We start from the raw sequence: 13,699 nt of genomic DNA on the forward strand, positions 1-13,699 counted from the left end.
GTGCCCAGTTAATCAATGGCTATAGTTGCCAGCAGGCTGTTCTGTGATGATGGGGAATAGGAAGGGAGGCAGGGTTTGGGCAATGGCAAATGGTGGGGGACCTGCCTAGCAGACAGTCTTCCTATGAAGCTATGCTTTGCCCTGTGAAAAAACTTAAGAACCCCTCGGTTAATCAGACAGTCCTTTGAGGACACAAGCAGCATGGGCACATTTGGGGAGGAGCCATAAAGAAGGGAAATGTGCTGCCTGGGGTCAAAAATAGGAACTGCAGCCTGAGTAGGAAACTATCCCCCCCCCCGGTGAGCATTTCTCTTGCATCATGCCACTTTCAGCACATGCATCACCACTGGGCACAGGACTAAGGAGATACATATCAGATAGACACGCACGCAAACTCTTACAGGCTGGCAGAATAATAATACTCAGCACATGTACGGAATGCTTGATACCTGGGAGGTAGGTCAGCATTAGCCCCATTTTACAGATGAGAAAGGAGGGGAATGGGCGTGCCCAATGTCACACAGTGACTCAGCAGCAGAGTCAGGAGTTCCCTGGTCCCAATCCCTTGATCTCACATTTGCTGTATCAGAAGAGAACAGCCTCCCTGGAAGATCGAGCATGGGATAACTACAGTGGAGTCTCGCTAGGAATGCTGGATTTATTGATGCCCCTGCCTGCCCACTCCTCTTCAGCTTGCACCCAACTGCTCCCTGCAGTGTATCCGATCCAGCTAGAAATCACTCAAGCGAGAGAGCTCCCACCATCTCTCTCAAAACTCATCCTAATCCTATCTCACTGACTTTCCTGATTGTCAGCCTACAATTTCCTTCAGTTAATTTCATCTCAATCCTCATAGCTATACCATCTCGTACCATCCTAATCCCTTCCTCTCAGTCACAAGCACCTGCGGGTCTATATGGTCCAGGGTATTGGGACAGGGATATGAGCTTTTCACCTCTAGTGCAAGTGTGTGAATCCAGCCCCAGACAGCAGTGACAAAGTCATTACACCCATTCTTCCCCTTGACTCCCAGCCTTAATGTGCCCCATCTCTATCCCTCTGGCTGAACTTGGACTGGGGTTGATGGGCCTCAAGGGGAGCTGGAACCAGTCCTCTTTGCGGAGAAAGATTTGTTGGCAAAGTGGGGCCTTCAAAGAGGAACCCCTGAGAATTCAGTTTCCCAGCATCCAACAGGGAGACACAGGAAATCTATGCACAAGAATCTCTGTAGCCATCTGCTCAGAGCTGCTCCTCCAAATTCCATTTGCCCCCATTCATACAAACCAAAACCACGCCCCCACCCCAGCAAGAATGCAGGAGCCTGTCCAGGCTCCTCAGAGGCATGTGATGCATGACCTATTCAGAGCAGCCCTTGCAGGAAGCTGGGCTGCTCTGCTTTTCTCCCAGAACTGTATGCTTTATTGGCATGGTATATCTGCCTTCCATGCGCTCAGTGTGCACACACTCAGACTTCCCTCTTGTACACACACGCTCTCACACGTTCTCTCCTCACTCTCATGTGTGTGCTCCTCTTGATTGCATTTCTGTAGGAAGGGTACAGTTGCAGCTGTGTCCTATTTTCCTCTAGCTGATGACCTCAACTCCTTCCCCGCACTGTGGGGACGGCTGTAATGTACGTCGTGTCTCACTGGGGCTCAACTGCAATTCATCATTATTTTATCTGCTGGAATTTAATTGGATCCTATCAAACTCTCCTGATACTCCCTTTCCCCTTTAAACACTGCTGCAGGAAAGATAAATGTAAGCATCGCTCGGAGAGCACGCCTGGCTTTTTCCAACATTTCTGGGGTTGTAGGATCCAATCCTATTTCACTCTCCATGGCTGGTTAATTAGAGATACATACACTGTAGGTGTGCAGCACTCATCACAGGGCATGTATGTATGATTTATGTTCCCCTATATATATACTTGAGGCCCAGTAAAATATCGTCACAAACACCATGGGATTTGGCAGTAATGCTTGGGCTTTGATTTTACAACACCTCTCTCTCTTTTACCATTCTCCTCTCCCCGCATCATATTCAAGTTCCTTCCCTCAGGTGCACCTGGTCGAGAAACCTGAGTTCAGCATGCACAGGGCCCAGAATATTATCAATAATAATCTGGAGACCCTCGGAATTAGGTCTCATCAAAGCGCAAGCCAAATGTTTGCCCAAATCCACTTGAGGCCTTCTGACATCTGGCCTGGTATTAGCCATGGAAATGATGTGAGGTGATCCCACTTACTCATCTACCCAGCCCCCAGTACTTGCAGCACCATGGCACCATAAGCAGCCTGGCATCTCGTTCAACACAGGAAGAAGTGCTGCCAGTGTTTGGAGTTGGGACTTTATTTCTGGTTCTGCTAATGGCTCGCTCTGCAGCCTTGGGCAAATCCCATAAATCTCTCCGTGCCTCACTTTACCCACCCGTACACGGGGACAATACTGCCTACCTCACAAGTGCTGGGAGGCTTACTTAGGGTTTGCAAGTAATTTGAGCTCCTCCAATGGCATTAGAGCCATGAATAGGAAGAATACAAATCAATCAGCTCACTAAAAGCGTTTACATTCTGGATCCCTCTTAATTTCAGGGAAACTGTACAAGAATTCCTAACAAACAAACCCAGTAAGTATCTGTCTGGCTCCCCTCACTGCGCTGGGCGGTGCTGGGACACAGGAAAAGCGTTTTCCAATCACAGGCCACTTTGCCACTGGGATAAAAAGGAAAGGGGGGAACTCGCCGTTCATTTTCCAAAGAGGCAGTTATGCTGGCAGATGCCTCTCCACACCAGGAACACCATGCTGGAAGGGACAGAGTTCAAAGAGCAACGGCTGGAAGCCAGAGATAAGAAGCATGAAGGATGAGTGACTCTTCAGCTGTGAGTGAGGGGCGAACTGAAAGAGAATGGCCCGAAAGGGCTTTCCACAGTTGACACAGCTGCTCACCACCAAGTGTGGCTTTTGTTAAAGGGAAAAGGAAATGGCTGAGCACTACATTTCCCCCTCAAAGTGCCCAGACTACAAACCCAAGTCTGAGCAGAAAGGAGAGCGGGCATTTATTCTTATTTTACAAGGTAAAAGGACCGAATGTTTCTAAGGCCACAGCGACTGACATTTCACCTTGGAAAGGAACATTCTCGGGAGAAAAAAACTTGGGCCAAATCCATTCCTGATGTAACTCCTTTAACCCACATTGGCTACACCAGAAATTTGTGCCCATATAATTAAAAACAACTCTTCTCTGTGTTACTAGCAATGCCTCAGATTATGAAAAACAATGCTGCTTTCCACCAGTGTGGCTATTTACTGTTTGCAGCCGCTGGACCAGTGACACTGACGCTGTTATACGGATGGCAGGTGGGCAATAGGGGGCAGAGGTAAGGGTTTGGGAGAATGGGATTGGTTTACCTACACACATTTAAGAGACTGTATCAACTGTGAGGATATGTGGATATTTATCAACCTTCCGTTTTACACGATGGCACCGAGCCTGTGAACACTTTGCCTGCATGAGTACCTTTACTCACAGGTAGGTTTGCAAGATTGAGGCTAGTGTTCACCTCCACGCTTTTACATGCTAAGGAGTTTTAAACTGCACAAAGGATACATATTTCAGTTTCAGTGCACCACTATGCCTAATAATAAGGCTGAAATTTCTATGTCTCTTTAAGGATTTTAATTAACCAAAGCACTATATTTAAAGTTGACATGCAAAAAAAATTTTTTTTTAAATTGAGCTTGTGCCCTGTTTTTGTTTCTTTATGTATAAAGAATGTATAAAGAAAGCCCAAGGGCGGGGCGAGGGGTTGTAGGGTTTTTTCTGCTTGCTTTTTAACCTTATAAATATCAGGAATGTCATGCCTGGTGTCCCTTGGTTTTACTGGAGGACGTGACAGATGTCTCAGAGAATGCATATTGTCAGGTTTCATACCTTAGTGAATGGAGTGTTGAATCTTTAACAAAGATGTCTTTTCTTCAAAATGTTAACTAGTCATTGGAGTTAGATAAGTATTACCAAAATGAAATACAAGACAAAGCGTCTCTCGATTAAAAATGCCTTCCTCATTCAGCCTCCCCCTCACCTTTCAGCAAAGCATTCCTAATCAGAAAAGCACTTAACTCCATGTGTAGGTCCCACAAAAGTCATGGGAATTAAGTATATGTTTAGGGACCTTCCTGAATCAGAGGGCTCAGTTACACAACTTTCAAGTCTCTGGTGATTTCTGCATTTCACTAGTTCGCCAGTCACCAGAGTATCTTCTGACTAGATAAGATAACTTTCTAACATTGTAAACAAGTCAAATTTAAACAAACAAACAGAAACTTTCCAGTCTTCCTTATTCATCACAAAGAAACAACCCAGGGTAGGAACTCAATCCCTCCTCCACCCCCTACTGCAGGTCACCATTAATTATACTTAACTGTATGGAAAGTGTGAAGTGTTATCATCAAGCCAGATGGACCGAAAAAGGATAGAGGAGTAAAATTACAAAGAAGTGTGAATTTTAAGCACCCACTCGAAAGAACGGGCTGGCTCATTGCCTTCAGATGTTAAAACAGGCACTGAGTGTACCCTGAAAGTAAAGACAGGTCCTGTCATTTGAGAAAGATTTCTCTTGTGCAGAATTAGAAGGGGAATGAAAATTGGATTTACAAAGGAATTCTGTTTCATATCTTAACACCATGGAGCTGCAACTGACTAGCCCCAAAATCTGAATGATTTGTAACTCAAGAACAACTTGACCAATTTTCTACACCCTGCACACAGACATTTTGCTTTGCTATCAGGGCACATCTGATCATTTCTAGGCCAAACTTGTGTTTTCATACTAGCCAAATGGCAACCTCTTTGCAATTTTTTTATTATGGAGATGTGGACTCCAAGCAGGAGATGCAGTGCTGTCCAATGGATAAAGCACTGGACTGGGACACAGGAAACCTGGGTTCTCTGTCCCCGGTCTGCCACTAAGCTGCTGTGTGATCTTGTGCAAGTCCCTGCACACTCTCTGTGCCCGTGTCACTTCTGCTCTGTTCAGCCTTCCAGTTGTTTGGGGGTAGGGACTACCTCTTACGAGGTGTCTGTACAGTGCCTAGCATAATAGCCCCACTGTGACACCAATCATTCATAAGGGTGGATGGTTCTAGAGTTAAGCTTTGTAAAATACATTTGTGTTTCAAACAAACCCCGCTGGTTGGTGCCTAAACTAAAGAGCCCTCATGTTCCTTTAAATTAAAGCTCCAGGCACAATGCAGTTAATGCACCGTTGCGGGGATGCACAGAGCTGCTCAGAAAACACAGAAGATACCTTTTGCCCCAAGCATTTCCCATTGCCCCTGTTCGCAGGCAGTAGTGGCATGGGAAGAAATCAGCGCAGATTGTCAGTAATTCCCATCCCCATGCCCCAAACCCCACCTACTCGCCCCCATCACAGCAGCATCTCTCCCAGGCTTTGCATTTCTAAAGACAGAGGCTTCCCCCATGGGCTGTGTAACAGATACAACCTTCAAGAACCATTAAGCCAGCATTCCTGCTACCGTTCAACCATGCCATTTATTTTTATATCGTGCCCGTCAGTACCCAGCATCCCAAAGTGCTTCAGAGTGAGCGAAGCCGAACCATACGCTACAAAGACAGGGACGGTTAAAGAGAAAATTTAGCCCTCTCAACTCCCACTGAAGCCAGCAGGATCGAGGATCCACTCGGCACCTCACCGGATCGGACCCAAGTGAATTGATTCTGCGTCTCCAGGGGAGGAGGGAAAGAACCAGTTAAAAGAGCGAATCCCCCGGGCAGCAGAGAGCCCATGACTGGAGGGCTGGACTGAGCTGGCAGGAGGGAGGCTAGGGGCAGGGAGGTAGGATGAAGAGCAGAGGCACAGAATGTACAGGGGAGGGAAGGAGATGGCGACAGGGTGGCTCCTCAAATGGGAAAGGTTAGGCAGAAATAAATATTCCCGGGTGAATACCCACCTTAAGGCTGGGAGATCACTGATGCCCACCACCTCTGCTTCTCTCACAATTTCTGCCTGGCTTCCTTCTGTCCCACTCTGCTGAGAGCAACCCCCACCAGACCAGGTACTGGAGCGCTATGAGGGGGTGTGAACACAAAGCTGCTCCGATCCCCTGGGGAGCACAAGGGCAAGGACCCAGCTCTGCATGGCTGCTCTTGGGAAATACCCCAAGGACACTGGGTAATGGGCAGAGCAGCAAAGGAAATGCTGGCTTCTGTGATTCCGTGATGTGGGTCCTGATCCCACCAACACTCAGGCAAGTGCGTAGCTTTACTCATCCGAGTAAGCCTATTGACCTTAACAGGACTACTTGCATGAGTAAAGCCAAGCTTGTGAATAAGCAATTGCAGGATCAGGAGCTATATGACTTTTCCCCATGCACCAGCTGCATTTGCACCGTCTTTCCCCAAAGAGCCATCCCGCTGGTGCGCTGGATGGCTACCCACCGATGGATGTGGCTGGCACACTGGTAAGGTGTTTCTGCGTGGGGCTCAGACTCCATGCAGCCTCGCTGTCCTGCAGTGACTAGGAAACCCCATTCCTCTCTCCTCTGCAGCTGACAAATGGCTCCTCCAAAGCACTTGCGCTGCCAGGCTGCAGAATCCCCCAGCCTCCTAATCAACCCCATTTCAAGGGCTTGCGAGCACTGGCAGTTGGGATGCGATTAGGCCTCGTACAGGAGCCCGTGTGTTGCAGTAACAGCCCCCAAATGGCTGAGCAGGTATTTTGTGTAATTGGCCTCCTGCTGGGAAAATGGCCGTTCCGCTGACCTCCAAAGAATCTTTTACAAGACTCTGATAGAGACGGACCAGCAGAGCTATCCATGGTGCAGGAATGAGAGTCCAGCTGGGGCGTTCCTCGCAGGGAGGGTGACGGGGAGCCGTCTGATCTCTCTCTGACACGCACACGCACACACACAGAGCATGGACTTCTTCATTCAGATTTTCTAGAGGCATTTAAAACTGGGCTACATGGAGTCTTGGAAAACAGACTGAGCCCACCAATATGAGCTCAAGGGGATGGATAAGATGGGACCTGATGTGCCTTCCCTATCTCTACAGGGCAAAGCCCTGGTGGAGGACAACCCTGCACCAGCCTCAGAGAGGGAAGGGCAAAGTGGGGCCCAACCAGGTTGCTCCAGCTCTGCATTGGTTTCCTCTCTTTTCCCAAATACAGTTCAAGCATCTCAGCCTCACCCGGAGAGCACTCCCCAGCCCACCCTGGACCCAGAACCTTGCCAAGCTGCCAGGAGGGAAATGGCTGAGAAAAGCGTGGGACTTACGGCTCAGGATGGGGAATGGAGGGCAGGAGTCAAGGCTCGCTAGCTGTCTGTAAGGTGGACTTTAAGGCTTGCTAGGTGTGGGCAGAATTTAGGGCTTAGTGGCAGACAGGTGGAGGACAGGATGGAATTTAGGAGATCTCCCCAGGATGGAAACTGTGATGTGAAGGAGTCAGCGACCCTTTGAGAATCTGAAAAACACCCTCTCTAGAGCCCATTTGTAGCTCGCATTCACAGCCACGTCTCCGTGTGGAGGGATCTCTCTCTCACAAAAACAAGACCGTGGCATCTTACAAGTTCAGCTGCCCCTTGCTGCTTCCTCCCACCCCACATCTGCCCCTCACCTGAACTCATACACCTCCATGTGTGACTTCATGCCATTTCCACAGGTGTGAGCAGGCTGGGCTCCAAACCCAGCCACACCTCAGCACACATACACTGGATAAGCGTCCCCTCCCTTTCCCATTAACTTATATGACAACAGAACGTAGATCTTAGCCCAAGTTTTCTCCCATGCACAGTTTCTTCCTAGGAGTCTCCCTGCAGACCCCTCAGTATCAACCTCCAGTTACCTCCCTACCAGAAAATGGAGCTGACATTTTATATCGCTGGGTCAGGTCCCAGGCTGAGTCAGCAACAAAGGCACAGCTGCCCTGGTTCCCACCAGCCTGGGCCCATCCAGGAAAGGGCACAGCTGCCCTGGTTCCCACCAGCCTGGGCCCATCTAGGGAAGGGGGCACCTGCCCTGCTACCAACCAGCCGGGGCAGAACATAGCTGATAGTTTAAGAAGCAGATCCATCTGGGTGGAGAGCATCTCCTCTCCCCCAAACGTACTACATACATCATGGGTAAAGAATCCTCTTTGCCAAGCTCCCTTTCCCAAACCCAAACTCACAAGTGTGGGGGGAGAGAGAGAGAGAGAGAGAGAGAGAGAGAGAGACTGTGATGTTCTCCAGACCCAGCCTAACACCCCGCAGGAGACCTGAGAGGGGGAGGAGAGGAAGGAAAGGCTGTCTGAAGCAAACAGCAGCTTTTCAATAGCTTCTAAATGTCACTTGTGCAGCTGAAGGATGGGGGATCAGGGAGCACAGCTCACGTCAGGCTGCAAACGAGTTTCATGGTGTAAGTGAAGGAAAACAAATTTTGAAAGGATTAAATGAGAAAGCGAGAGAGGAGGGGCCCCTTTCATGCAGATGAGGGAAGGTCGGTACAGAGCCCAGCAGGTCAGCAGAAGAACCGTAGCAACAGCATTTCCTAGAGGTAACTGGAGGATTGATACTTTAGATCTGTCTGTTCGCAGCATCAGAGCTCTCCGCACAGTATTCACCAAGCAGCATGGGGCAGACAGAGCTTCCCGGAGGGACCACATGGCCTGGCTGTGAAAGCCACTCTCCTCCTCATCCCATCCAGGGGCAGAGCGAGCCAGCCAAGGCGGGGTGGGGTGGGGGGTTCATTGGCGGAGGTGTTCGTGGGGACATTGGGATTGCTGGAGGTCTAGACAGAGGGTGCACTGGCAGAAGAGTAGGGGATGGGCCTGAGATGCATCATCAGAGCTGCGGAAGAGGAGGCTGGAATAGCAGGGGAAGAGGTTCAGCACTGAGGGACATTGGCAGAGTGCTGCGTGAGAGCTCAGGGATGGACGAGCAGAGGGGCTGGAGGGCAGGAGTGAGGAGTGCTGGCAGAAGTGTCTGTAAGAGCTCAGGACTGGAATAGTAGCGGGGGCTGCAGGTCAGGATGGACGGCCATCAGCAGAGCTGTGTGTGGGAGCCCAGGGTTGATGGGCAGCAGCCAGACAGGCTGGGAAAGTGTGACTGGACGTGTGTGAGCGCGTGAGAGTGAGTGCAATGCTGCATGCAATAAGGAATTAACTCAATTCCACTTGTAAAGCAGGATCATCCGGCGTAAGGGGAAACCAAGTGCAAACAGGGAAGGAGGGAAGCGGGAACAGAGTCTTCAACTCCAGCCCAGCTGGCTCCAGCCAGAGCTACTTTCTTTGGCTTTCATAAGCAAATTTCCTTGGAAATGCTCATAAAGCATGGGAGGGTCCCCCCTGGGGTCGGTTTGGCTGCACAGCGGAGGAGGGAGGGGTGTTGGTTCTGCATGGAACAATTCCACCAAGCAATCTCTCCTTGCAGCTGGGGGCGGGAAGAGACAGGGAAGGGAAAAGACAGAGACTGAGGGGGACAGGGGAAGAGAGAGACAGACTGTGAGGAGCTGGAGAATCTCTCCCAAGGCCCCACGGGCACCATGAACCTACATCCACCTGCCGATCAAGCATGAAAGAGACAGAAACCAGCCAGGGAACAAGCAAGGCAGCTGGGGCGACCTTTAGTCCGTGGAGTTTGCAGGGCAAGCGGAGAGGAACGACCCGGAAGCGAAGCACATTCTGGCTGGAGAAGTGCCAGGGGAGGTGTCTCAGACACTCCGCAGGCAGGAATGGTGTTCACACACACCCTGCGATGGAAGAGCAGCCCAGGCCCGGCAGGGCAGGAGCCGTGGACTCACCGAGGTGTTCTGGCACTGGATGCTGGTGCTGTTGAAGCGCAGAGCTGTGACGCGGGTGGCGCTGCCGGGGATGTGGAAGATGCATTCGTAGTTGCGCTGGCCAGACTGTGGCTGTGGCAGGTTCTTGGCTGTCAGAGTGATGGGCTTCACCACGCCCACAGGGATGTAGATCTGGGTGGAGGGCAGAATCTGTGGGCAGTCCTGCAGGAGGAAAAAACAGCAGGCCATGAACTAGTGAGACAAGGCACAGTAACCCCCCCGACTTGGGAATGCCGGTCACCACCAGCACTGAGATACTCCAGACCCTACTGAGAAAACACCCATACTGATGGGCAAAGAAAATACCATGAGAGATGGTACACAGCTGGAAGGGTAGGATTCTGCCCTTTGTGAGTGCAGGAATTCATGGCTGCTTTGACCAAGGCTCTGCATACTCGGCAGCATGCAGGACCTCCCTTCTGCAGCATGGCCCCCTGGTTTCCACTGCAGCCCAGTGCAGCAGGCTGGGAATTCTAAGGCAGCTTTGAGCTAACACAGAAATGGGACAATGTCAATGTCCTCACGTCACTCAGTCCAATGTTGAATCCGTTCCCCACTGCCCCAACATTTGCCATTTTTAACGGGCAGTAGAATACAGCTGCGCAAACATAAGGCGTAACTGTGATACAGGCTGTTGGGCCAGCAGGGAGAGTGTGGGAGGCAGGTTGGGGTTGTGGGATGAACTTGTTGGCTGCATGTTTCTGGTAAAATGATCAGCAGTGAAGTAGGTTTTGACATGTTCACTGGCGTCATTAGGTTTCAGAGTTAACACATCGAGGTGCACTTTCTCGGGTTACCCTTCTCAGAGCTACTGTTTCAGATATCGCTGCATCCGTTTCCCTAAGTTCACATTTGGAAAGATTTTGAACAACCACTGAGGGTTAGGAAAGCCGAGTTTCTGCAACACATTTCTGTGGCAAGGGGCAGATTCTGCAACAAATTTTGCAAGAGGGACAGGCTTCCCCCTCGACCCGCTTTCCTCTCACACTCCCAGCCCGTCCCCGACCCGTCCAACCAAGAAAAAGAGGAGACCAGTTTTAGAGCTCATCAACGATACTCTCCCACTCAGCCAGAGGGGGCACTGCTCAGTAGTACCAGGCCACTTTACCCAGCATGCGATCAGTGCCAAACACCACTCAGCTCTGTCAGGCGCTGTACAGATCCCACCCTCCTCACACCTGCGAGCCTGCAGGGCACCTGTTCTCACCCCCATGCAACCCGCTCTCTAGGGAAGAGCCAGGTCCACGTGTTCTGTCCCCCACAGACACTGCTGGGCCCAGCCAACTCAGGCTAGCAGCCTGGAGGGGAACAGACGACAAACCTGCTCGCACTGAGCCCCCAGCTCTACCTGCAACCTGCCTGCTAATGCAGGGCTTCCCGAGAAGCATTTTGGCTGCGCATGGACAACTAGAGCCAGCAGAGCAAAGGACAAGTGAGCCCCAGGGCCAGCCGTAGGCCCCGGGAAGGAAGCAGCTCTTCACTGAAGGCTGCAGGTCTATTTAGAAAATGGAGAAGGGAAACTGAGGCTAAACACTGGCTGGAGCCAGGCACACAGCAGTCCAGGCAGCCAAGCAAAGTTACCCCCACCCTCACCGCCCTGCCAGTGCGCCTCCCTCATGACCCACAGTCCCCCCCTGACTTTTCCAGTCTTGGGCCCCACACAACTCTGCCAGCGCACCTCCCTCCTGGCTTACAGGCCCCCTATTTCAGCCCTGGGCAATCTTGACTTGCTGAACCCCAAGCAAGAATCAAGTCTAAAATAAGTACCATAACCCATGAGGGTGGAGAGTTGAGCATGTTACAACTCGTGGGCCTGACACTAACCCATCTGTGACAGCCCGAGCAAAGCTCCATAGTTTGCCAGGAACAGAGCCCTGATATTCCAGGAGAAGGAAAATCCTGCCACTGGGTCATCCCTTTAACATCCCCCATGAATCCTAAGCTGCAGAAAGCCCAGCTGGCCCATGAGGCCCTACAAATAAGCAACAGAGCCGACTCCGGCTCTCCCAGCAGGTCTGACCTGGAAATCCAGCGCAGACCTGGCAAAGGAGAAGCAGAGCATTCAGTTGTGGGATCTGCAGAAAGCCACTACCAGCCAAGAGAAGCTTAACAGAGTGTCCACCAGCTCTGCCTGGCAAAGCAGCCACACACAGACCCCGTGGAGATCTGCGACACTAGTGGGGGGGGGCAACATCCACTCAGCAGATACGGCATCAACCCAGTCCCAGCAAGGAGGGTGGCATGCGCAATGGATGGGTCACAGCTGCACCTGAAGCTGGATTTATAGCAGCAGCTCAAGGGGGAAGCGGTCGAGGGTTGCACTAATGCAAAACTGAACTTTTCACAGCATTCAGTTTCAACACTCAGGCTGCTCTCTGGGGATCCCCCAGGCCTGTCTGCAAAGCACAGGAGAGCGGGCAGAGAGCAAAAATAAACGGGTCTGGGCAGAACAACAGCTCGGTATTCCTGAAGGACCTCGCTTCGGCAACAATAGCCTGATGCAATCCCCAGGTCAGCCTTGCAGGGCCTGGCTGGGGACTCGTGCCTGGGGGCAGCTACTCTTAGCAGCACTGGCTTTAAATAGGGGAGAGAGAATAACATGTTTTGAAACAAATACCAGCCCAAGAACAGAAACTGCACTTTGTTCAGGGATCTGCAGCAACCTCTCCTGGCAGCCCTGATGGGAGCAGGGCGGGTCGGCCTATTCCCCAGCTGCAGCCTTCACAGATCTCACCTGACACAGTGATGCTAATTCCAATAAGTGAGGCAGAAACCAGAGGTAGGAATAGCAATGACTGAGGTGCCATTCCACTGAGGAAAGCTATTCCCAGCACCACTGCCACTGCACATCTCACCTGAGCACCCAGAAACACTTCACAGACATCCCTAACTACCACAAATCCCTGCACCCCCAGGTCAGCCGAGAACCATCACCGTTTGAGAAGAACCAGACCAACTTGCCATGTGGTCCATCTCCCGGAGGCCAGTGCACGCTTGGGCCCTGCAGCACACTTCCTAGGACACCGTCCCACCTGCTTTCCAGAGCCCCAAGCAACGGGGCTCCCTTCGCCTCTCTTGGGAGGCGATTGAACTGCCTGATCCTGGTCGCCACCAGCAGGTTTCATCATCTCCCTTTTGCAGGTGGGGAAAGTGAGGCGTAGAGAAGGAAAGTGATTTGTGCAATGATAGAATCCAGGAGCCCTGACTTGCAGAGATCCATACTCTAGATCTCACTCCCTGGTGATGGTGGAGGGGCTCATTTAAGTCTCTGGTTTAGAGCCCAGATACCTCATATTTTACATACAATGCTGTAGATCCTCTCCAGGACACCAAGAGACAGAGGCCTGTCTCTGGGTGGGGACTTGCAATAATGTCTCGGCTCTACCAATAATCCCGATATCATGGCAATGCCCCCACTCTGGATATACCTGTCCCTCTGACGGGAACCTCCGGGGGATGCCCAGCTCCATACATTCTATGGGGCACTCTGAAACCTGCCAGCACTGGATCACAGGACAGATTCAGAGAGCAGCAGCCGGGTCTGAAACCCCACAACCTCCTGGCTGCTGCTGGCTCCCATCAGCCATTTGCTGAGGATGGGATGTTAGCTTCTGACGGGGTTTTAGCACTCTACACAAGCCCCCTGCAATTCAGGGAGGTACGGTGGGTGGCGCAGCCTCCCTGGCCGGGAATCCACACATCCTCAGGGGCTTCGCTTCTCCTCTTAAACAAGACCTGAAACCCCTCCATTTCTTTGCCTTCAAGGCTCTGGGTAACTGCCCCTCCCTGCTCACCCACCCTTCTCCCATCTCCCCCAAGCCAGCCTGGACTGCCTATGTCTGCTTCTCCAACAGCCACCAG

At 51.4% G+C, this 13,699-nt stretch overlaps 1 protein-coding gene across 1 annotated transcript in view; it reads right to left on the reverse strand.

Moving 5' to 3' along the window:
• PLXNA1 (plexin A1) overlaps positions 1–13,699 on the reverse strand; it is a 241,253-nt gene that overhangs the window by 86,054 nt on the left and 141,500 nt on the right. Inside the window, exon 9 of the mRNA XM_077821410.1 lies at positions 9,800–10,000. Within this exon, the coding sequence (XP_077677536.1) occupies positions 9,800–10,000 (201 nt within the window). The remainder of the gene's footprint in view (positions 1–9,799; positions 10,001–13,699) is intronic.

The sequence above is a fragment of the Eretmochelys imbricata genome, chromosome 7 (assembly GCF_965152235.1).
Source record: "Eretmochelys imbricata isolate rEreImb1 chromosome 7, rEreImb1.hap1, whole genome shotgun sequence".
NCBI classification, from domain to species: domain Eukaryota; kingdom Metazoa; phylum Chordata; order Testudines; family Cheloniidae; genus Eretmochelys; species Eretmochelys imbricata.